Raw genomic sequence first — 23,930 nt, 5'->3', positions numbered from 1 at the left:
TTGTTTTTTTATTTCTCGGAGCTAAGCCCCTTGCTTCTCCAATATCAGTTGCAATTTGCAAGACGATACTAATAACAGCCAACCATCTCCTGTTTACAGCAAATAAGTTAAACAGATGTGCTTCCAAAGAGTTCCAAACACCTGCTAATTGTTCTTAATCCTGACTGCACTCTAGAACTGTTGGGGCTGGGGAAGAGGCAAGTTTTAAAAAATACAGATGGTCTCTGACTTATGATGGTCAACTTAGTGACCATTTAAGATGGTCAACTTAATGACTATTTATTTGACTTAATGATGGTGCAAAAGCAATATGCATTTTGTAGAAAGCATACTTCAAGTTCGGAATTTTGACCTTTTCCTGGCAAAGGACATGCAGTAGATCCTCCTTCACAATGCTGGCGGCTGCTGCAGCCACCCAACCACAAGGGTAAACAACTGGTACCCTCACCACTGGCTGTACCCACAAAACCATTATATTCACTTCAGTACAGCATTCAACAAATTATATGATATAGTCAACACTTTATTATAAAACAGGCTTCATGGTAGATGATTTTGCCCAACCGTACACCAATGTAAGTGTTCTAAGCACGTTTAAGTTAGGCTAGGCTAAGCTGTGATATTAAGTAGCTTAGATGTATTATATGCATTTTCAACCTAAGATATTTTCAATTTATGATGGGCTTATCAGGACACAACCCCAATGCATCATAGGTTGAAGAAGATCTGTACTAATGCCTGGGACTCACTTTCTGAGATTCTGACCTAATTCCTCTTGGATGGGCTCAGGCATCTATACTTTTAAGAGCTCCCCAGTGATTCTAAAATAGGTTAAGAAACTCAGACTGGTGCAGAGCTTAATTTTTTTACTTTGCATATTCAATTCTTTCTGATTTTGCCTTCTTAAAGGCTGCTTCAGAGACTTAAACATTAATTGCAGTCATAAATAAAAGGAGACCATTATAAAAATGTGGAATGGATTTTTTCTATTCAGTATGGGTTTCCATGGAGAGTTGGTACTAAGTAGAAAGATAAAGATTTTCACCTTGTTCATCTATTTTGTCTGCTGGAAATTTTCTCTTCCTGAGCTGGATCTCTTTTGACAACAGTTCACTCTCCAAATTTTGCTGCAGTTAATAGAAATGAAAATTTACCTGCTCAAATCTTCCCTACTTTCTCTGCATGTTCTTTTGAAGTGGGCTACCTGTTAAACAGGAAGCTGATGTGTTCACAGGAGTTTTAACTTTGGTCGAATACAACTCATTCTTTACAAGCAATTCTAACAGTTATTAGTGATTTTAGCCAAAGGAATCACTTTGATAACAGAAAATTTAGGTCTTGTGATAGGGTAAAGGTATATAATTTGGGGATCCAAACCTTCAATCTTCTTTACAAAGTCAGTAATGCATTCTTTTTAAGAATACAATAATTTGACTCTTTGATAATACTGTCACATTCTAATAGTAAAGATGATAATATTTTTACAACCCCTTTCAAAGGTACAAATTATGGTATACATCCCACATATGCCTCTTCAATGAGTGAATGAATAAATAGAAAGCAAAATATATCTGAAAAAAAACTGCATCCTGAAAACAAAACTTTGCAAAGTGATGGAGACAGAAGAATTAATAGTCTTTTTACTTGAGGGACTTCTATATCTTTAAATAATATATCAAATAACTAAAGTAATAAAGTGAATTCAATATCTTTGATCATATTATTTGATCACAGAGACACCAGAAAGGCCAAATTATAATACTGGTAGGAAGATTAGACTGTAAGGTATTTATATCCAAATTCATCTTTAACTGAATGTGAACATTTTAACACCAAAACATTAAAACAAAGTTGCTGTTACTGTTATTAGTCAGTTACATACCCTGGGAGATGGCACTTTGGCTTTCACAACTTTCTTTAACTCAAACTCAGAAAAAATGTTGAAAACAAAGATATTACTATCTGCTCCAGCAGTCACCAAGAACCGGTCATCAAAGCTAGTAGAGATGGCATTAACACGTCCATAATTATTGTCATGCATATTGAAATGCCAGTAGTCCTCCATGCTGGTCAATGAAGAATCATTCTTACTTAGGATATATACTCGAATCGCTCCATTTTGCATTCCACAAAACATCATTTCTTGGTTAATACTATGAAACACAAGCAAAGTACATTGTTTTTCATATTAATCTGAAAATGTTTAATTTTAAATTAATCAACAAATGGCTAAAGTTTTAACAACAAAGATGTTATGGAGTAAATTGTGTCCCCACAAAATTCAGATGCTGAAGCCCTAAAAAACTATGGCAGCTCTAGTAAATTAATACAAAAGGGTAGAAGGAGAAAAAGACAATTTAAAATCTGGAGCTATTATATTTTGGTTTAAAAGAATGATCAGCATATATGCTTAATTCTCAGTTATTCAATTTGTGATTTCTCCAGAATCATTGTAACCTGGAACTTTTGCTATCTGACTACACAGTAGCATCCTCCTAAGTAACAAAAAGAAAATTGATACAATTCAATTGTGTAATATATTCTGACAGAACGTTTGATAAAAAGGTTGAAGTAGTTTCAGGATTAGCTTTGACTCTACTTTAGTCATTTGATTTAACTAAACATTGAGTATTCCATTTGGACAGATCTTTAGAAATCGTAATACTCATGATGGAAAAAACAGACAATAATGGGATACAGTTTTTTTTTTTAAGAATCCTGAAATTCTGGTCACCTGAAAGTGATAGTTGTGATGGGATTATCCTCTGTATCCTCAAGAAGACGGAAATCAAAAGGTTCATCTTTCCTTACTGTGTTATCACTGCTTTTGTCATCTGAGGGGAATTCACAGTGATACAGAAAACCAGAATCATAGCCACCCTAGAAAAGAGTGAAACCACATAGAATATAGTACCTGAAGATAAGACACATGTGACCACATGAGGAGTTTTTGATAATTTCAAATTTTAACACATACAACAGATGTCTTAAAACATATATTTTATATAATTTCTATGATTATAAATAAGTTTTATAAAGCATGTCTATTATTCATTTATATTCAGCCATACAATTATAAAAATAAAATACCTTACAATGATTTGTTTCCACTTAAAACACAAGAGAGATATCACTTCTGTCTACATACTGAATTCCATTTTATTTCAAGGATTATTCAGTATAAGTAGTATTTAACAATAGAGTTTTATAGATCATGGTTTTTAGAGATTTCCAGTCTAGGACATTTTTTTTCTCCCTAAAGCAATTGCTAATCTTGAAAATGGAAGCTGAGAAATTAAGAAGCTGAGCAGAGCAATCTGTAGTCTCATGAGCTTAGAAAAAGGCAAAGAATTCCCAGGGTCCTCCAAAAAGAAGGAGCCATTGTAAACACACCTTCCACTGGGCTTTCTGTTGCAATCCCAAAGCACTGTATCCCACATGTATGAAGAAACTAGAAAGAGACTGGCCCTCGCAGAAAGTAAAACCTAATTTCAAGTCATCTCAATCACTGACTGGATGAAACTGACCTAGGATTTCTAGTTGCTTTCCAGAACTGAAAATCAATTTCCAGGAGATAATAGCAATATACAGAGACTCAAGTTGATGCTACAGTTTTTCATAAAGTCTAGCTTTCAACTAAAAAGAAAGCAAAAAAGCAACTAAGTGTATTAACAAAGTCTTGACTGAAAATCAAGAGAAAAAAACAGAGCCAAGAAACAAAATTATAAGAAATATTGATAGAGGTGTTTCCAAAATGGACTCCAAAATAACTATGATTAATATATTTAAGGACTTTAGAAGGCAGAAAAATTTAGAAGTCAACTAGGATCTATGAAAAAGTAGATAATGGGAAAAATGAAAATTCTAGAACTGAAAAATAAAATGACAGAAATTAGAATTCAATAGATTGGTTTAAAAACAATTAGACACAGCCAAAGCTAGAGTTATGAAAGTGAGACAGGATCAGAAAAAAAATAGACTAAGGCAGGAGAGAGAAAATAAAGATGTAAAAATTTTTAAAAAGGAGTGTAAGATCTGTATGAGGCGTAATAATAAGGATTAATATACATAAAATTGGAATTCCACAAGACCAAAAATATGGACTAGAAAGAGTCCATATTTAAATGTCTGAAACTTTTCTAAAACTGAGTAAAAATGTGTTAAAGTGCAAGAAATGCCAGTGACCCACAAGCAAGATATATGAAGAATTTACACCTTTTAACATGAATTTCATAAAACTCCTAGAAGAGCCCATAGGCAAAACATTCTGTGACATAAATGATACCAATGTTTTCTTAGGTCAGTCTCCCAACACAATAGAAGTAAAAAAAAAATAATAAGAATGAAAACAAATGGAACCTAATCAGACTCACAAGCTTTTGCACAGCAAAGGAAACCATATAAAAACAACAACAACAAAAAGTCAGTCTATGGAATAGGAGAAAATATTTGCAAACAATGTGACAAGACAGGGGCTTACTCTCCAAAATATACAAACAGCTCATACAACTTCACACAGAAAAACAAACAACCCAATCAAAAAATGGGCAGAAGACTTTAATAGACATTTCTGCAAAGAAGACATATAGATGGCCAGCAGGCACATGAAAAGATGCTTAATATCACTAATTAGAGAAATAAAATTCAAATTTACAATGAAGACTAAAAATAGAACTGCTGTATGATTCAACATTCCCACTCTTGGGCATATGTATGTCCAGACAAAACCATAATTCAAAAAGATACATGCAACCTTATGCTCATAACAGCACTATTCATTAGCCAAAACATGGAAACAACCTAAATGTCCATTAACAGATGGATGGATAAAGAAGATGAAGTACACATGTGCAATAGAATGCTACTCAGCCATAAAAAAAAACGAAATAATGCCATCTGCAGCAACATGGATGCAACTAGGGCTTATGATACTAAGTGAAGTTAACTCAAAAAGAGAAAAATAAATACCATACTATATCACTAATATGTGGAGTCTAAAATATGAAACAAATGAACCTATCTACAAAACAGAAACACTCATAGACATAGAGAACATACTTGCGGTTGCCAAGGGGACTGGGATGGGAAGGGCTGAGAGTGTAGGATTAACAGATGTAAACTGTTACAGATGGATAAACAAACATGGTCCTACTTTATAGCCCAAGGAACTATATTCAATATCCTGTGATAAACCATAAGAGCAAAAGAATTTTCTTAAAGGAATATCTATATGTATATAACCAAGTCATTTTGTTGTATAGCCAGAGATTGTCACAATATTGTAAAACTATACATCAATAAAAAAATAAAGAATTTACACATTTTAACACAAAATCTTCAAAACAATGAGAAAGAAAGATGCATAAGATTACAAATAAAGAATAATAAAAAGATGTAGATGGTAGAATGGAAGACAAAAGATGATAAAAATATAGTTTTGAAAAGAAAATATACAGAAGAAATAAAAAACATTTAAAGGCAAAATAGGCACAATAAGGCAAAAAAAAACCCCAAACTCATATATACATATATATATGTGTGTGTGTATATAAATAATTTGACAATGAGGTGTGGGGGAGGATACACAGCATTAAACATACAAAGATCTTTTTTTCTCTAGAGCTAGTAAAAGAATAAATTTATGTGAAATTATGGGTTTCAAAGGTGGTGCTAGTGGTAAAGAACCCACCTGCCAAGGCAGGAGACATAAGAGACAGAGGTTCAATCCCTGGTTTGGAAAGATGCCCTGGAGAAGGGAATAGCAACCCACTCTGGTATTATTGCCTGAAGAGTCCCATGAACAAAGGAACCTGGAGGGCTTTGGTACAGTTCAGTTCAGTCACTCAGTCATGTCTGACTCTGCAACCCATGGACTGTAGCATGTCAGGCTTCCTTGTCCTTCACCAACTCCCAGAGCTTGCTCAAACTCATGTCCATCGAGTCAGTGATGCCATCCAATCATCTCAATCTTTGTCGTCCCCTTCTCCTCCCACCTCCAATCTTTCCCAGCATCAGGGTCTTTTCCAATGAGTCAGTTCTTTGCATCTGGTGGCCAAAGTATTGGAGCTTCAGCTTCAACATCAGTCCTTCCAATGAATATTCAGGACTGATTTCCTTCAGGATAGACAAGTTTCATCTCCTTGCAGCCTAAGGGACTCTCAAGAGTCTTCTATAACACCACAGTTCAAAAGCATCAATTCTTCAGTGCTCAGCTTTCTTTCTAGTCCAACTCTCATATTCATACATGACTAATGGAAAAACCATAGCTTTGACTAGATGGACCTTTGTTAGCAAATTAATGTCTCTGCTTTTTTAATATGCTGTCTAAGGTTCTCATAGCTTTTCTTCCAAGGAGCAAGCATCTTTTGATTTCATAGCTATGGTACACAGGACCACAAAGAGTCAGACAGGACTGAAGTAACTGAGCATGCATATTAAAATAAGGGTATATATTATGATCTTTAGAGTCACCACTAAAAATAGTAAAAACAAAAAAAAAAGTATAATAGAGGAGGAAAATTGGGGGGGTGGGGTGGGAAACTACCTAATTATCTGATAGAAGGTGAAAAGGGGAACATATAACTGAAATTGATGTGATAAATAGAAATAATAGGACAGTAGCTTTAATCTAAAATATATTAGTCACTACATTAAATGTAAATGGATACAGCATTCTATTAAAATAAAGATTTTACTACAGGATTAAAAAGAAAAAGCCTAACTTTGTGCTGCTTACAAAAGATATACTTCAAAATAAGAATATGAAATGTAAAGGAAAAAGAAGAATCATCAACAGCTCTGAGTTTTGGCTTAGAAACTGGGTGGATGGTTGTTCCATTTACTGAGATGGAGATGGAGCAAGTTTGTACAGGGAAAGTGTGATTTTTAAAGTTCTATTTTGAACATGTTCATTTTGAGGTGCCAAGTAGAGATGTCAAGTTGGATGTTCAAGGCTGAATATGAGAGGAGAGGTCAAGACTAGAGATAAACATGAGATTTGCTGACATATAATTGATATTTAAAGCCATGGGACTAGATGAAATCATCTAGCAAGAAGGAGGCTGCCCAAGAACTTGAACATCCTCAAGTTCTTCAAAGTTAAAAGCTAGTTCAACAAATAAGAAGCCAGCAAGAGAAGCTAAAAAGGAGTGGCCTGGCCAACAGAAAGTGGTGTCATAGAAGCCAGGCCCCCCAAAAAAATGCTTTAAGAAAGATGGTAGGTCAACTCTATCACATGCTTCTGAGAGGCCAAATGGACAGAGAAGTGGCCACTGGGCTTTACAGTATGGAAATCTTTGATGATGTGAAATTGTGAAGATAAAAACCCAAGTGGAATGGGTTAAAGACCAAACAGGAGATGAAGAAATTAAGCCAATGATTACACACAACTCTTTCAAGAAGTTTTCCTATAAAGGAGCAATGGATGAGAAGAAAGGATGTTAAAGAAAAAAATTTAAGTTGGTAAGTACTAGGAGCATGTTTATATGCTGATGATAAGAAGTGAGTAAACAGAGAGAGATTGAAGATACAGGAGACCAGCTCATTTATTTCAGAAGTAAAACCTTTGAGAAAGTGAGAGGGGATGGGATCAAGAGGCCATTTGGAATAGTGTCCTTGGGAAGTTGTAACAGACGATTCACCAATTGTTAACAGTAGCAGACAAACTTGTATGGATCCCCATAGAACATGAGATCTAAGACAAGATAAGGAAATGCCATCTGATTGTTTTTATTTTCTCAGTGAAATGTGAGATGGGAATTCCCTGGCAGTCCAGTGGTTAGGACTCAGTGCTTCCACCACCAGGGCCTGGGTTAAATTCCTGATAGGGGATCTAAAATCCCGAAAGCCACACAGCACAACCAGAAACAACAAAACAGAAACAAAAAGAAAAGAAAACGTGAGGTAAGGTTATGACTAGAAATTGAGGGAAGGTGAAAACGACTGACAGGAGAAGAATTAGTGATCATTTGGAAAGTGGGAAAGTGGAACCAGCCTACAGTGTGAACACTGTGAGATATGAGAACTGTGGTCATGGCTTCAAAACAAGGCTGGTTTTCTACAGCATCTGTGTGGTACAGGCACAGAGCTGGCAAGTGAGTCAAACAGGGTTAGTGTCACTGTCTCTGAACTATACCTTAACCTTGTTTGCTGGTGTAGTTTAATGGTTAAGAGCTTAGACCCCGACTGCCTGAGTCCAGATCCTGTTCCACCTCTAATTATATGACTGCAAATAAGTTACCTAACCTCTCCCTGCCATGGTTTTTTCTTATGTAAAATGCAAATTATTAAGAGCACTTATTTTATAAGGTGGCCACTTAGAATAGTGCTTGGTATAGAGTAATCAGGTTTCCAGATTTTGCAAATAAAAAACTGAATGAACATAAAATGAACTTATTATGGTAGTCATTTTATGATACATGCAAGTCAAATCACTATGCTATGTACCTTAAATTATACAGTGCTGCATGTTAATTATATCTCAGTAAAACTAGGGAAAAAAAACTTTAAATCCAGGGTGCACGGGTAAATTTGAATTTCAGATAATCAGCAAGTTTATCTTTAGTATAAGCATGTCCCATGTAATATCTGGCAACCCTAAAGCTAATAAGCATTAAATATGTTTGTTAGATAATTAGTAACTTTTGCATGTTTTAAGACACTAGAACTCTATTCTATTACAGTTGTTTCTGTACCTCTCTCCCTCATGATATGAGGAAGTTTCCAGAGGGCAGGACCATGTCCTATTTATCTCTTTACCCCTTGAACCCCACACAACAGAACCCATCAATAATTGTTTTATAAAGCACAGAAAACAAAGGGTCAAGGCGCTAATACATGGAATCCTAAGGTGCCTTCATCACTACTTTCCATCCTTCTTGCTGCTTGCCTCCTTAAAAATTGCTATTAAAGATATATTTCTAAGAAATGTTGATGAGGAGTAGCATGAACTCTCATCATTCCTTACAACAACAGTCCTTAGCTAGGCAGTCCTCTGGCCTGGCCAAGGATCTGAGACCACTTATGACCTAGTGGTAATCTTTCACATGTATTTCTTTTTTTTTAATATAAATTTATTTATTTTATTTGGAAGCTAATTACTTTACAATATTGTAGTGATTTTGCCATACATTGACATGAATCCACCACGGGTATACATGTGTTCCCCATCCTGAACCCCCCTCCCATCTCCCTTCCCATCCCATCCCTCTGGGTTATCCCAGTGCACCAGCCCTGAGCACCCTGTCTCATGCATCGAACCTGGACTGGCGATTCGTTTCACATATGATAATATACATGTTTCAATGCCATTCTCCCAAAGCATCCCACCCTCACCTTCTCCCACAGAGTCCAAAAGTCTGTTCTTTACATCTGTGTCTCTTTTGCTGTCTCACATATAGGGTCATCATTACCATCTTTCTAAATTCCATCAGATCAGATCAGATCAGTCGCTCAATCGTGTCTGACTCTTTGCAACCCCATGAATTTCAGCACGCCAGGCCTCCCTGTCCATCACCAACTCCTGGAGTTCACTCAGACTCACGTCCATCGAGTCAGTGATGCCATCCAGCCATCTCATCCTCTGTCGTCCCCTTCTCTTCTTGCCCCCAATCCCTCCCACCATCAGAGACTTTTCCAATGAGTCAACTCTTCGCATGAGGTGGCCAAAGTACTGGAGTTTCAGCTTTAGCATCATTCCTTCCAAAGAAATCCCAGGGCTGATCTTCTTCAGAATGGACTGGTTGGACTAAATTCCATAGATATGCATTAATATACTGTCTTGGTGTTTTTCTTTCTGGCTTACTTCACTCTGTATAATAGGTTCCAGTTTCATCCACCTCATTAGAACTGATTCAAATGTATTCTTTTTAATGGCTGAGTAATATTCCATTGTGTATATGTACCACAGCTTTCTTATCCATTCATCTGCTGATGGACATCTAGGTTGCTTCCATGTCCTGGCTATTATAAACAGTGCTGTGATGAACATTGGGGTACACGCGTCTCTTTTAATTCTGATTTCCTTGGTGTGTATGCCCTGCAGTGAGATTGCTGGGTCATATGGCAGTTCTATTTTCAGTTTTTTAAGGAATCTCCACACTGTTCTCCATAGTGGCTGTACTAGTTTGCATTCCCACCAACAGTGTAAGAGGGTTCCCTTTTCTCCACATCCTCTCTGGCATTTATTGCTTGTAGACTTTTGGATAGCAACCATTCTGACTGGTGTGAAATGGTACCTCATTGTGGTTTTGATTTGCATTTCTCTGATAATAAGTGATGTTAAGCATCGTTTCATGTGTTTGTTAGCCATCTGTATGTCTTCTATGGAGAACTGTTTAGTTCTTTGGCCTATTTTTTGATTGGGTCATTTATTTTTCTGGAATTGAGCTGCAGGAGTTGCTTGTATATTTTTGAGATTAATTCTTTGTCAGTTGCTTCATTTGCTATTATTTTTTCCCATTCTGAAGGCTGTCTTTTCACCTTGCTTATCATTTCCTTTGTTCTGCAGAAGCTTTTAAGTTTAATTAGGTCCCATTTGTTTTTTGTTTTTTTGCTTTTATTTCCAATACTCTGTGATTTACATTGGAGAGTGTTTTGCCTATGTTCTCCTCTAGGAGTTTTATAGTTTCTGGTCTTACATTTAGATCTTTAATCCATTTTGAGTTTATTTTTGTGTATGGTGTTAGAAAGTGTTCTAGTTTCATTCTTTTACAAGTGGTTGATCAGTTTTCCCAGCACCACTTGTTAAAGAGATTGTCTTTTCTCCATTGTATATTCTTTCCTCCTTTGTTGAACATAAGGTGTCCATAGGTGCGTGGATATATCTCTGGGCTTTCTATTTTGTTCCAATGATCTATATTTCTGTCTTTGTGCCAGTACCATCCTGTCTTGATGACTGTGGCTTTGTAATAGAGCCTGAAGTCAGGCAGGTTAATTCCTCCAGTTCCATTCTTCTTTCTCAAGATTGCTTTGGCTATCTGAGGTTTTTTGTATTTCCATACAAATTGTGAAATTATTTGTTCTAGTTCTGTGAAAAATACCGTTGGTAGCTTGATAAGGATTGCACTGAATCTATAGATTGCTTTGGGTAGTATACTCATTTTCATTATATTGATTCTTCCAATCCATGAACATGGTATATTTCTCCATCTATTTTGTGTTCTCTTTGATTTCTTTATCAGTGTTTCCTAGTTTTCTATATGTAGGTCTTTTGTTTCTTTAGGTAGATATATTCCTAAGTATGTTATTCTTTTGTTGCAATGGTGAATGGAATTGTTTCCTTAATTTCTCTTTTTGTTTTCTCATTGTTAGTATATAGGAATGCAAGGGATTTCTGTGTGTTGATTTTATATCCTGCAACTTTACTGTATTCATTGATTAGCTCTAGAAATTTTCTGGTGGAGTCTTTAGGGTTTTCTATGTAGAGGATCATGTCATCTGCAAACAGTGAGAGTTTTACTTCTTCTTTTCCAATTTGGATTCATTTCTTTTTCTGCTCTGATTGCAGTGGCCAAAACTTCCAAAACTATGTTGAATAGTAGTGGTGAGAGTGGGCACCCTTGTCTTGTTCCTGACTTTAGGGGAAATGCTTTCAATTTTTCACCACTGAGGATAATGTTTGCTGTGGGTTTGTCATATATAGCTTTTATTTATTTTTTTAATTTTATTTTATTTTTAAACTTTTACAATATTGTATTAGTTTTGCCAAATATCGAAATGAATCTGCCACAGGTATACCCACATTCCCCATCCTGAACCCTCCTCCCTCCTCCCTCCCCTACCCTCCCTCTGGGTCGTCCCAGTGCACCAGCCCCAAGCATCCAGTACCGTGCATCGAACCTGGACTGGCGACTCATTTCATACATGATATTACACATGTTTCAATGCTATTCTCCCAAATCTCCCCACCCTCTCCCTCTCCCACAGAGTCCATAAGACTGATCTATACATCGGTGTCTCTTTTGCTGTCACGTACACAGGGTTATTGTTACCATCTTTCTAAATTCCATATATATGCGTTAGTATACTGTATTGGTGTTTTTCTTTCTGGCTTACTTAACTCTGTATAATAGGTTCCAGTTTCATCCATCTCATTAGAACTGATATTATGTTGAGGTATGTTCCTTGTATTCCTGCTTTCTGGAGGGTTTTTATCACAAATGGATGTTGAATTTTGTCAAAGGCTTTCTCTGCATCTATTGACATAATCATATGGTTTTTATCTTTCAATTTGTTAACGTGGTGTATTACATTGATTGATTTGCAGATATTGAAGAATCCTTGCATCCCTGGGATAAAGCCTACTTGGTCATGATGTACGATCTTTTTAATATGTTGTTGGATTCTGTTTGCTAGAATTTTGTTAAGGATTTTTGCATCTATGTTCATCAGTGATATTGGCCTGTAGTTTTTTTTGTGACATCTTTTTCAGTTTTTGGTATTAGGGTGATGGTGGCCTCATAGAATGAGTTTGGAAGTTTACCTTCCTCTGCAATTCTGGAAGAGTTTGAGTAGGATAGGTGTTAGCTGTTCTCTAAATTTTTGGTAGAATCAGCTGTGAAGCTGTCTGGTCCTGGGCTTTTGTTTGCTGGAAGATTTCTGATTATAGTTTCAATTTATGTGCTTGTAATGGTCTGTTAAGATTTTCTATTTCTTCGTAGTTTAGTTTTGGAAAGTTGTAGTTTTCTAAGAATTTGTTCATTTCTTCCAAGTTGTCCATTTTATTGGCATATAGTTGCTGATAGTAGTCTCTTAAGAGCCTTTGTATTTCTGTGTTGTCTGTTGTAATCTCTCCATTTTCATTTCTAATTTTGTTGATTTGATTCTTCTTCCTTTGTTTCTTGATGAGTCTGGCTAATGGTTTGTCAATTTTATTTATCTTCTCAAAGAATCAGCTTTTGGCTTTGTTGATATTTGCTCTGGTCTCTTTTGTTTCTTTTGCATTTATTTCTGCCCTTATTTTTAAGATTTCTTTCCTTCTACTAACCCTGGGGTTCTTCATTTCTTCCTTTTCTAGTTGCTTGAGGTGTAAAGTTAGGTTATTTATTTGATTTTTTTCTTGTTTTTTTGAGGTAAGCCTGTATTGCTATGAACCTTCCCCTTACCGCTGCTTTTACAGTGTCCCATAGGTTTTGGGTTGCTGTGTTTTCATTTTCATTCATTTCTATGCATATTTTCTTTTTTTATTTCTTCTGTGATTTGCTGGTTATTCAGCAGCATGTTGTTTAGCCTCCATATGTTGGCTGAACATATTAAAAAGATCATACATCATGACCAAGTGGGCTTTATCCCAGGGATGCAAGGATTCTTCAATATCTGCAAATCAATCAGTGTAATACACATTAACAAATTGAAAGATAAAAACCATATGATTATGTCAATAGATGCAGAGAAAGCCTTTGACAAAATTCAACATCCATTTATGATAAAAACCCTCCAGAAAGCAGGAATACAAGTTTTAATAGTTTTTCTCCTGTAATTGACATCTAATCTTACTGTATTGTGGTCAGAAAAGATGCTTGGAATGATTTTAATTTATTTGAATTTACCAAGGCTAGATTTATGGCCCAGGATGTGATCTATCCTGGAGAAGGTTCCATGTGCACTTGAGAAAAAGGTGAAATTCATTGTTTTGGGGTGAAATGTCCTATAGACATCAATTAGGTCTAACTATTATATCATTTAAAGTTTGTGTTTCCTTGTTTTTTCTGTTTAGTTGATCTATCCATAGGTGTGAGTGGGGTATTAAAGTCTCCCACTATTATTGTGTTATTGTTAATTTTCCCTTTCATACTTGTTAGCATTTGCCTTACATATTGCAATGCTTCTATGTTGGGTGCATATATATTTATAATTGTTATATCTTCTTCTTGGATTGATCCTTTGATCATTATGTAGTGTCCTTCTTTGTCTCTTTTCACAGCCTTTTTTTTAAAGCCTATTTTATCTGATATGAGTATTGCTACTCCTGCTGTCTTCTGGTCTCTATTTGCATGGAATATCTTTTTCCAGCCCTTCACTTTCAGTCTGTATGTGTCCCTCCTTTTGAGGTGGGTCTCTTGTAGACAACATACATAGGGGTCTTATTTTTGTATCCATTCAGCCAGTCTTTGTCTTTTGGTTGGGGAATTAAACTCATTTACATTTGAGGTAATTATTGATAAGTATGATTCCATTGCCATTTACTTTGTTGTTTTGGGCTCGAGTTTATATACCCTTTCTGTGTTTCCTGTCTAGAGAAGATCCTTTAGCATTTTTTGGAGAGCTGGTTTGGTGGTGCTGAATTCTCTCAGCTTTTGCTTGTCTGTAAAGCTTTTGATTTCTCCTTCATATTTGAATGAGATCCTTGCTGGGTACAGTAATCTGGGCTGTAGGTTTTTCTCTTTCATCACTTTAAGTATGTCCTACCATTCCCTTCTGGCCTGAAGAGTTTCTACTGAAAGATCAGCTCTTACCCTTATGGGAATCCCCTTGTGTGTTATTGTTGTTTTTCCCTTACCAATTTTAGTATTTGTTCTTTGTATTTGATCTTTGTTAATTTGATTAATATGTGTCTTGGGGTGTTTCACCTTGGGTTTATCCTGTTTGGGACTCTCTGGGTTTTTTGGACTTGGATGACTATTTCCTTCCCCATTTTAGGGAAGTTTTCAAGTATTATCTCCTCAAGTATTTTCTCATGGTCTTTCTTCTTGTCTTCTTCTGGGACCCCTATGATTCTAATGTTGGGCATTTAACATTGTCCTAGAGACCTCTGAGGTTGTCCTCATTTAATTCTTTTTCCCTTTTTCCTCTCTACTTCATTTATTTCTACCATTCTATCTTCTACCTCACTTATCCTATCTTCTGCCTCCATTATTCTACTGTTGGTTCCCTCCCAAGTGTTTTTTTATCTCATTTATTGCATTTTCATTATATATTGACTCTTTTTTATTTCTTCTAGGTTAGGGCTTTTTTGTGGGATAGCTATCCCACAGTCTGGGTTGCTACCTCAAGTTAGTTCCCTAAGATTGCCCTCAGGGCATTCAGGCCGGGTCCTTACCCTAAGCAATGCAGCCCGTGCCTCCCTGTCCAGCCCCCGCTTGCTAGTGGCAGATGCGAGCGTCTGGGCTGCTTTTCCACTGGGAGTTGCCGTTAGGCATGTAATCTGTGGGGTTTATTTATTTATTTTTCCTCCTGGTTATGTTGCCCTCTGAGATTCCAAGGCTCACCACAGACCCACCGGTGACAGTGTTTCCTAGTGTTTGGAAACTTCTCTCTTTTTTAATACTTCCTTCCTGGGATAGATCTCCGTCCCTACCTCTTTTGTCTCTCTTTTTATTTTTTTATATTTTGTCCTACCTCCTTTCGAAGATAATGGGCTGCCTTTCTGGGTGCCTGATGTCCTCTGCCAGCATTCAGAACTTGTTTTGTGGAATTTTCTCAGCATTCAAATGTTCTTTCAATGAATTTGTGGGGGAGAAAGTGGTCTCCCCATCCTATTCCTCCACCATATTAGGACCGCCCCCTTTCACATATATTTTTATGTGAATTTGTGACAAATTTTTTTTAATTTTATTTTATTTTTAAACTTTACATAATTGTATTAGTTTTGCCAAATATCAAAATGAATCTGCCACAGGTATACATGTGTTCCCCATCCTGAATCCTCCTCCCTCCTCCCTCCCCATACCATCCCTCTGGGTCGTCCCAGTGCACTAGCCCCAAGCATCCAGTATCGTGCATCGAACCTGGACTGGCAACTCGTTTCTTACATGATATTTTACATGTTTCAATGTCATTCTCCCAAATCTTCCCACCCTCTCCCTCTCCCACAGAGTCCATAAGACTGTTCTATACATCAGTGTCTCTTTTGCTGTCTCGTACACCAGGTTATTGTTACCATCTTTCTAAATTCCATATATATGCGTTAGTATACTGTATTTATGTTTTTCCTTCTGGCTTACTTCACTCTGTATAATAGGCTCCAGTTTCATCCACCTCATTAGAACTGATTCAAATGACCCACCTCCCAGAATATTGGAAATAAAATCAAAAATAAACAAATGGGACCTAATTAACCTTAAAAGCTTCTGCACATCAAAGGAAACTATTAGCAAGGTGAAAAGACAGCCTTCAGAATGGGAGAAAATAATAGCAAATGAAGCAACTGACAAACAACTAATCTCAAAAATATACAAGCAACTCCTACAGCTCAACTCCAGAAAAATAAACGACCCAATCAAAAAATGGGCCAAAGAACTAAATAGACATTTCTCCAAAGAAGACATACAGATGGCTAACAAACACATGAAAAGATGCTCAACATCACTCATTATCAGAGAAATGCAAATCAAAACCACTATGAGGTACCATTTCACACCAGTCAGAATGGCTGCGATCCAAAAGTCTACAAATAGTAAATGCTGGAGAGGGTGTGGAGAAAAGGGAACCCTCTTACACTGTTGGTGGGAATGCAAACTAGTACAGCCACTATGGAGAACAGTGTGGAGATTCCTTAAAAAACTGGAAATAGAACTGCCTTATGATCCAGCAATCCCACTGCTGGGCATACACACTGAGGAAACCAGAAGGGAAAGAGACACGTGTACCCCAATGTTCATCGCAGCACTGTTTATAATAGCCGGGACATGGAAGCAACCTAGATGTCCATCAGCAGATGAATGGATAAGAAAGCTATGGTACTATACACAAATTTTTTATACAGTGAAGGAAATCTTGCTTTGCAATAGATCAATAAAATATTTTATTAGAGTAGAAAATATGTATTTAGGAGATGTAATTGTCACACTATGGTAACATTCCCAGGTACCTGTCTCCCATTTTTCTGTGCTTCCTTATTAGCCAAGTCCCAATTTCTTTGATGGTGGCACTGTGATCATCTATTAATAAAAACAGCCATTTACCCAGATTTCCATGTGGCTACATAGCATAGTTGTAGGTAATGAAAGGTAAGCAAGTCCAGTGGATTGTGCTGCCATCATACTCAAAATTTTAAAATGACAGACTCACTTGGAAAACCTCTTAGCCCTTTGCCCTTCTATCTTTGATTCTTCTTCCCTTTGACCTTCTGAAACATGTGTGATGATCATAGATAAAAGATATAGTAGACAGGCATATAAAAGATGATGTAAAAATTAACACATTCATTTATCAAAATCCAAGCCTTCAATAGTAGAAAACAACTGAAGTCTTAGCACAGAGTAAGGAATTAAGAATGTGATAGAAAATAATACATATATTGGATTAGGACTGAGATAAAAATTTATTACATTATTACTCACCAAAGAAATCCAGAACTTCCCTGGCTCAGAGTAAAATCCACAGAGGATGTGACAGGGGGTTGAAGGAACAAAGATTTCGGGTAAGGGCTCCTCTTCCTCCTCCTCCTCCTCGTCTTCTTCCTGGAGTTCCCATTCCACATCTTCACCCATCTCTGTTTCTAGTCTTTTCCTTCTTTCTTGCTTTTCCTTCTCCTTCAGCTCCTTTTGTTTCTTTCTCCTTTCAATTTCTATTAATCTCTTTAGCAAAAGAGATGAAGGGATTTAAGAAAAAAATTGTAATTCATTCATTCACACAATTAGAAAATAGAAGATAGAGCCCTAGGAAAATTCATAGCTCTAATGCAACAAATAATGTCATTTAAAAATTACTATCAATTTGGTAAGAGAACAGACTTTGTATTATTTCAATACCTTTAGACCATGAAATTTTTGTACCTTGTTTTATGTCCCTGGATATGCTCCAGAGTCTGCTAGTTTATTGTCTATGGGAACTTGAACAGAATTTGTATCCTACTACTGTGTGAAAATTATATAAATCTTAATTATGTTGAATTGGTTCACAGTGCTTTCCAGGTCTACTGTATCCTTCTACTTATCTATATATTCATTCTATTACTTTTTGAGAGTTTGATATTGATACTCCAACTAAAATTCTTATCTATTTAAAAAAATAATTGTAATATATGGTGGAACTATATGTAACCTTGTTCTGTATTTTCCAAGTCTCCTGTAAATGTGTTATCATACTTTCATAATTTAAAGATAAAATTTCTTTTTAATTATTATCAATTTGGGAATATATCTTTACCATTAAATTTTTTAAATCATTGGAATGACTTTCTTCATAACTCCCACTGATCCTGGTTTTTTGTTTTCTTTATAATATTTATTTTGATTGATTGATAATTGGTTTACAATATCAGTTTGATTTCCTCATACATCAATATGAATTTGATCCTGGTTTTATGGAAATTATTTTGCCTTTTTTTCCTAATAGAGAAGCTAGGTAAAATTTTTCTCAGAGCTTATCATTGTCAACCCATGAATTCTGTGGATTGAAATAGTCCATGAAAGAAGGTGACTTATCTTTGGTGGTAAAGTGATTTATATCCTTAGCCTCTATCAACTGGCTATTGCAAAAGCCCCCTAACACTAGCATCCTGACCTCCCATCTTTCACCTTTTTATTGTTTACCCTATAGAATTAACTTCCAAATTTATGTGACCCATCATATCAATCCTCTCCTCAAAAACTGACAATATATATGTTTAAATGCTACTCTCTCGAATCATCCCACCCTCTCCTTTCCCCACTGTGTTCAAAAGTCTGTCCTTTCAGTTCAGTTCAGTCGCTCAGTCGTGTCTGAGTCTTTGCAACACCATGAGCTGCAGCATGCCTTCCTGTCCAACACTAGCTCCCAGAGCCTACCCAAACTCATGTCCATTGAGTCGCTGATGCCATCCAACCATCTCATCCTCTGTTGTCCCCTTCTTCTCCTGCCCTCAATCTTTCCCAGCATCAGGGTCTTTTCAAATGAGTCAGCTCTTCATATCAGGTGGCCAAAGTATTGGAGTTTCAGCTTCAACATCAGACCTTCCAATGAACACCCAGGACTGATCTCCTTTAGGATGGACTGGTTGGATCTCCTTGCAGTCCAAGGGACTCTCAAGAGTCTTCTCCAACACCACAGTTCAAAAGCATCAATTCCTCTGCGTTCTGCTTTCCTTATAGTCCAACTCTCACATCCATACATGACCACTGGAAGAACCATACCCTTGATTAGATTGACCTTTGTTGGCAAAGTAATGTCTCTGCTTTTTAATATGCCATCTAGGTTGGTCATAACTTTCCTTCCAAGGAGTAAGCATCTTTTAATTTCATGGCTGCAAGTCACTATCTGCAGTGATTTTGGAGCCCAGAAAAATAAAGTCTGACACTGTTTCCACTGTTTCCCATCTATTTGCCATGAAGTGATGGGACCAGATGCCATGATCTTAGTTTTCTGAATGTTGAGCTTTAAGCCAACTTTTTCATTCTCCTCTTTCACTTTCACCAAGAGGCTCTTTAGTTCTTCTTCACTTTCTGCCATAAGGGTGGTGTCATCTGCATATCTGAAGTTATTGATATTTCTCCCAGCAATCTTGATTCCAGCTTGTGCTTCCTCCAGCCCAGCGTTTCTCATGATGTTCTCTGCATATAAGTTAAATAAGCAGGGTGACAGCATACAGCCTTGACGTACTCCTTTTCCTATTTGGAACCAGTCTGTTGTTCCACATCCAGTTCTAACTGTTGCTTCCTGACCTGCATACAGATTTCTCAAGTGGCAGGTCAGGTGATCTGGTATTCCCATCTCTTTCAGAATTTTCCACAGTTTATTGTGATACACAGTTAAAGACTTTGGCATAGTCAATAAAGCAGAAACAGATGTTTTTCTGGAACTCTCTTGCTTTTTCAGTGATCCAGCGGATATTGGCAATTTGATCTCTGGCTCCTCTGCCTTTTCTAAAACCAGCTTGAACATCTGGAAGTTCACGGTTCAAGTATTGCTGAAGCCTGGCTGGGAGAATTTTGAGCATTACTTTACCAGTGTGTGAGATGAGTGCAATTGTGCAGTAGTTTGAGCATTATTTGACATTGCCTTTCTTTGTGATTGGAATGAAAACTGACCTTTTCCAGTCTGTGGCCACTGCTGACTTTTCCAAATTTGCTGACATATTGAGTGCAGCTCTTTGATAGCATCATCTTTTAGGATTTGAAATAGCTCAACTGGAATTCCATTACCTTCTCTAGCTTTGTTCATAGTGATGCTTTCTAAGGCCCACTTGACTTCACATCCCAGGATGTCTGGCTCTAGGTGAGTGATCACACCGTCGTGATTATCTTGGTCATGAAGATTTTTTTGTACAGTTCTTCTGTATATTCTTGCCACCTCTTCTTAACATCTTCTGCTTGTCAGGTCCATACCATTTCTGTCCTTTATTGAGCCCATCTTTGTGTGAAATGTTCCCTTGGTATCCCTTGGTCGGTCCTTTATGTAAAATAGATAGCCAGTGCCCATGCTCTGTGACAACCTAGAGAGGTGGGGTGGGGAGAGAGGTGGGAGGGAGGTACTAGAGGGAGGGGCATATGTATACCTATAGCTGATGTATGGGAGAAACCATCACAATATTGTAATTATCCTGCAATTAAAAATTAAATTTAAAAAAAACCTGTCACAATTTATTCCAGTGGCCTGAGAAATAAAACATCTTGGCTAAAATTTAAATGGTCCTCTGTGGTGGTCACAGACTCCTGTCAAACTCCTCCACAAATTGCATCCCTTTGTTTCGTGGCCCAGTCTTCATTTCTTGAAAACAACAAAACTCTTGCAATTCTGCCTTCCCTCAGGATGTTCTCCCAGCTTTTATTGCTTTCCCATTTTTAACCTCTCAAAATCCTTCCCTTTCATTAAATACTAAATGTCTGCTCAATGAAGTCATCCTTGATCTCCTCTCATCTCGCCATCACAACCATATATTCTTTCCTCTGCATGCCCCTAAAATTCTTTTCTTTGCACTGTGATTTTAGTATCTATTCATTACCTCCTTCTAATACAGTTAGCTGCTTTCTACAAGATAAGCTCCTTAAAGTAAAAGTTTGTATCTTCTTCTTCATATTTTCCTAGCACTTAACACAGGCTGTTTTATATCATAAGAAAGAAAATAATTAGAAGACAATGCTTCAAGGATATTTCATACCAGAATCTTAGATTTGACACTTGTGAAATGGAAATATTTTAAACACATGTCTTTGATTTCATAGGAAACTACATCATGGTCCTCCTCTTCCTCCTTTATAGCTGGAAACGGAGCTTCAAGAACATAGCCATTCTCACAAATAATCAGTAAAGTACTTTCAGGCTAAAAAAAAAGATTAAACATATCATTTACATTTAGGCAAGCTTTTAGAAACATAGTTCAAAAATATTTTAAACTATAATTTTAAAATTATAAAAACTATAATTGCTATGTATACTAGCCATTTAAAAAAGATACTATTACCAGCAATAACCACAGTGAGGAACTAAGTCAATCTTATCAACCACTATACACATTAATACAGTTATATCATTATTAATTAATAAACCAAGTGTTAAAATTAGATTTATATTTGTTTTATAGATGACCTCTTTTCTGAGCCAAAAATTGGGTTGTAAAATATGTCAGCTGAAAGGGCAGAATATTAAAATTAGGACTTCCAAGGAAAATCTGCAGTATGTGGACAGCATATACAACCTCTGCCTCCTTTGATGAATCATCCTCTGCTTGAATGCATTTAATGTGAATGTCCCAAGATTCTTGTTCTCTCCCCTCTTTTTCTGCCTCTCCATAAACATTCCCTGAGAAATCTTGTAGCCATCATGGCTTTATTACCACTCACAAGCAATTAGACTCTGAATTCATCTCTCTAGTCCAGACCTCTCTTCTGAGTTTCCAAATCATGTATTTAAACCACATGTGGGAAATTCCCATCTTGATACTCCATAGGTGCATTATTCAAAATGTTTATTCATTCAGTTATTTTATTCTATACTTCTTTATTACGTACCTACTATGTACTCAGAATTTTATAAAGTGCTAGAGGTAAAATTATAATAAAAATAGGAACTGTCTCTGCCATTATGGAGCTTACCTCCAATGGGAAAGCTTGTCACTTAACAAATCATATAAACAAATGTAAATTAGAACTGCAAAAAAAAAAAAAAAAGAACTGCAACTAGTGTTATAGAGGTACCACAAGGAGGTTGTAAAAGGTTTCCTGAGAAGGTGGTACCTAAGTCTCGATGTGAAGGATGAGTAGATTATTTCCATAATGACTTGGGGGAGGGCTTGAGGGAATATGCTATGTAAAGAATACACCATGTGCAAATATCCTGTGGCACATATGGGCTTTTAAGAAAGCCATGGCCTTGGTGGTATCACTAAGGTCAAGAGAACAGAAGTGAGAAGACAGATTGGGACACAGCCTCGGGAAGCAACACTTAATGCCTGAACGAAGAAGGCTGAGAATGACAAGACATGGGAGAAGAAACTAGGAGAGCATAATGTCCCAAAAAGTCAAAGGGAGATGGTATTTCAAAGAGGAAATGAAGATCAACAAGGTCAACTGAGGCTAAGAGAGCAAGAAAGATAAGAACTAAAATTGTTAAATGGATACACTGGTATCTCTGGAAGTGTTAACCTGGTGGGATTATGAGACAACAAACTTGTGAGAGCATGTGAAGGAAGAAGTAGGATGTAAGGAAATGCAGTTCATGGGAATAACCAACCCCCAGGAGAAAAATGGAAGGAGAAAGATGGGGCAGTGACTAGACGAGAACATGAGGACTAGGAATTTTTTCTCAATAAGTAAGAGGGCTTGAATATATTTCAATATTAATGGAAGTAATTCATTAAACAGGTGGGGTTAATTTTATATGACAGAAAAGAGAAAACAGTGTGAAATGTTGAAAACAGTGGGAGCAGATTCCCAAGGTCACAAGGGAGAATTGGCCTCAAGCAGGAAGACACATAGCTCCTCTACTGTAGGAAAAAAAATAGAGGGGGGAAAAACAGGTACCTGCAGAAGTAATAGGATTTTACATTTGGTAGTGGGAAGGTGAACGAGTTCCTGGCAGAGGTCTCCTACTTGTTCTGTGAAGTAAGTGATGCTGAGAATGAGAGTGAGTGAGCAAGTTGGAGGCTTGAAGCTTTGAGGAGAGGAGGAGTTTTTAAATGATGATTGTGGGTGAAAGAGAGTTGATAAGAACAACATCATAGAATCACTAAGCCCTACTATGAATTGTGTTGAGGCCATTTGAGTCACTAAATCATGAAGAAGCTAATCTTTCCTGTTGCATGACTATCTCTAACTGCCCTTGATAATCACTGTAGGCAAATATAGATCAACTGGGGACAGTCAGGGATGGGTTTTTGCCAGAAATGTATGAAAAAAAGAGAAAGGAGCTCAAGTCATTGGAAAAGTGTTACTAAACTTTATTGATAGAAAGAATCATGACATTTAAGCCAGATATAGGAGTAACTTAAGAGTCTTATGGAGAAGGCAATGGCACCCCACTCCAGTACTCTTGCCTGGAAAATCCCATGGGTGGAGGAGCCTGGTAGGCTGCAGTCCATGGGGTCACACAGAGTTGGACATGACTGAAGTGACTTAGCAGCAGCAGCAGCAGCAGTGTGTATAGTTCCATGTCATTTTATCACATGTGCAGATTCAAGTAATCATCCATAGCAAGCAAAATACAAACTACTCCACCACCGAAAAGATCTCCTTCAAGCTGTCCCTTTATAGAGTCAAACCCACTCCTTTCCCACCCATCGTTCCTGACTCCTGAAAAATGTTGGGCTGCTTTTTTTTGTAACTTTGATGTCGAGAGAAATGACTGACGGATGCACAAATATGTTGTGATATAACGGCTCATGCTTTAACAGAGCATCTTCTGCAGCTCTCATTCTCTTCACCTACACCACTTGCACTCACCTCCTCTCTGACTCACATTCTGCCAATTCCTTAAGATTAATATAGAATAATGTAACATAACATGTTAACTTCCCCCTTTCTTGATATTCCCCTTCTCTATATTCATAGTGCGTACGTGCCTGTTAAGTCGCTCCA

At 36.9% G+C, this 23,930-nt stretch overlaps 1 protein-coding gene across 5 annotated transcripts in view; it reads right to left on the bottom strand.

The window, feature by feature from the left end:
- Window positions 1-23,930, bottom strand: part of CFAP44 (cilia and flagella associated protein 44) — a 117,348-nt gene that overhangs the window by 55,206 nt on the left and 38,212 nt on the right. For all 5 annotated transcript variants that reach the window (XR_015165448.1, XR_015165449.1, XM_086405992.1 and 2 more), the window contains exons 16-19: window positions 21,017-21,178; window positions 17,280-17,516; window positions 2,735-2,880; window positions 1,883-2,153 (exon numbers count right to left, since the gene is read on the bottom strand). Coding sequence is in view for 3 of the 5 variants with exons in the window: in XM_086405992.1 (XP_086262118.1) it covers window positions 1,883-2,153; window positions 2,735-2,880; window positions 17,280-17,516; window positions 21,017-21,178 (816 nt within the window). In the remaining 2 variants the exon portion in view is untranslated. The remainder of the gene's footprint in view (window positions 1-1,882; window positions 2,154-2,734; window positions 2,881-17,279; window positions 17,517-21,016; window positions 21,179-23,930) is intronic.

Source organism: Bos grunniens, chromosome 1 (assembly GCF_055505025.1).
Source record: "Bos grunniens cultivar Pamir isolate PY7600 chromosome 1, Bosgru_T2T1.0, whole genome shotgun sequence".
Lineage (NCBI taxonomy): Eukaryota > Metazoa > Chordata > Mammalia > Artiodactyla > Bovidae > Bos > Bos grunniens.
This window is presented reverse-complemented; position numbering and strand designations above follow the sequence as displayed.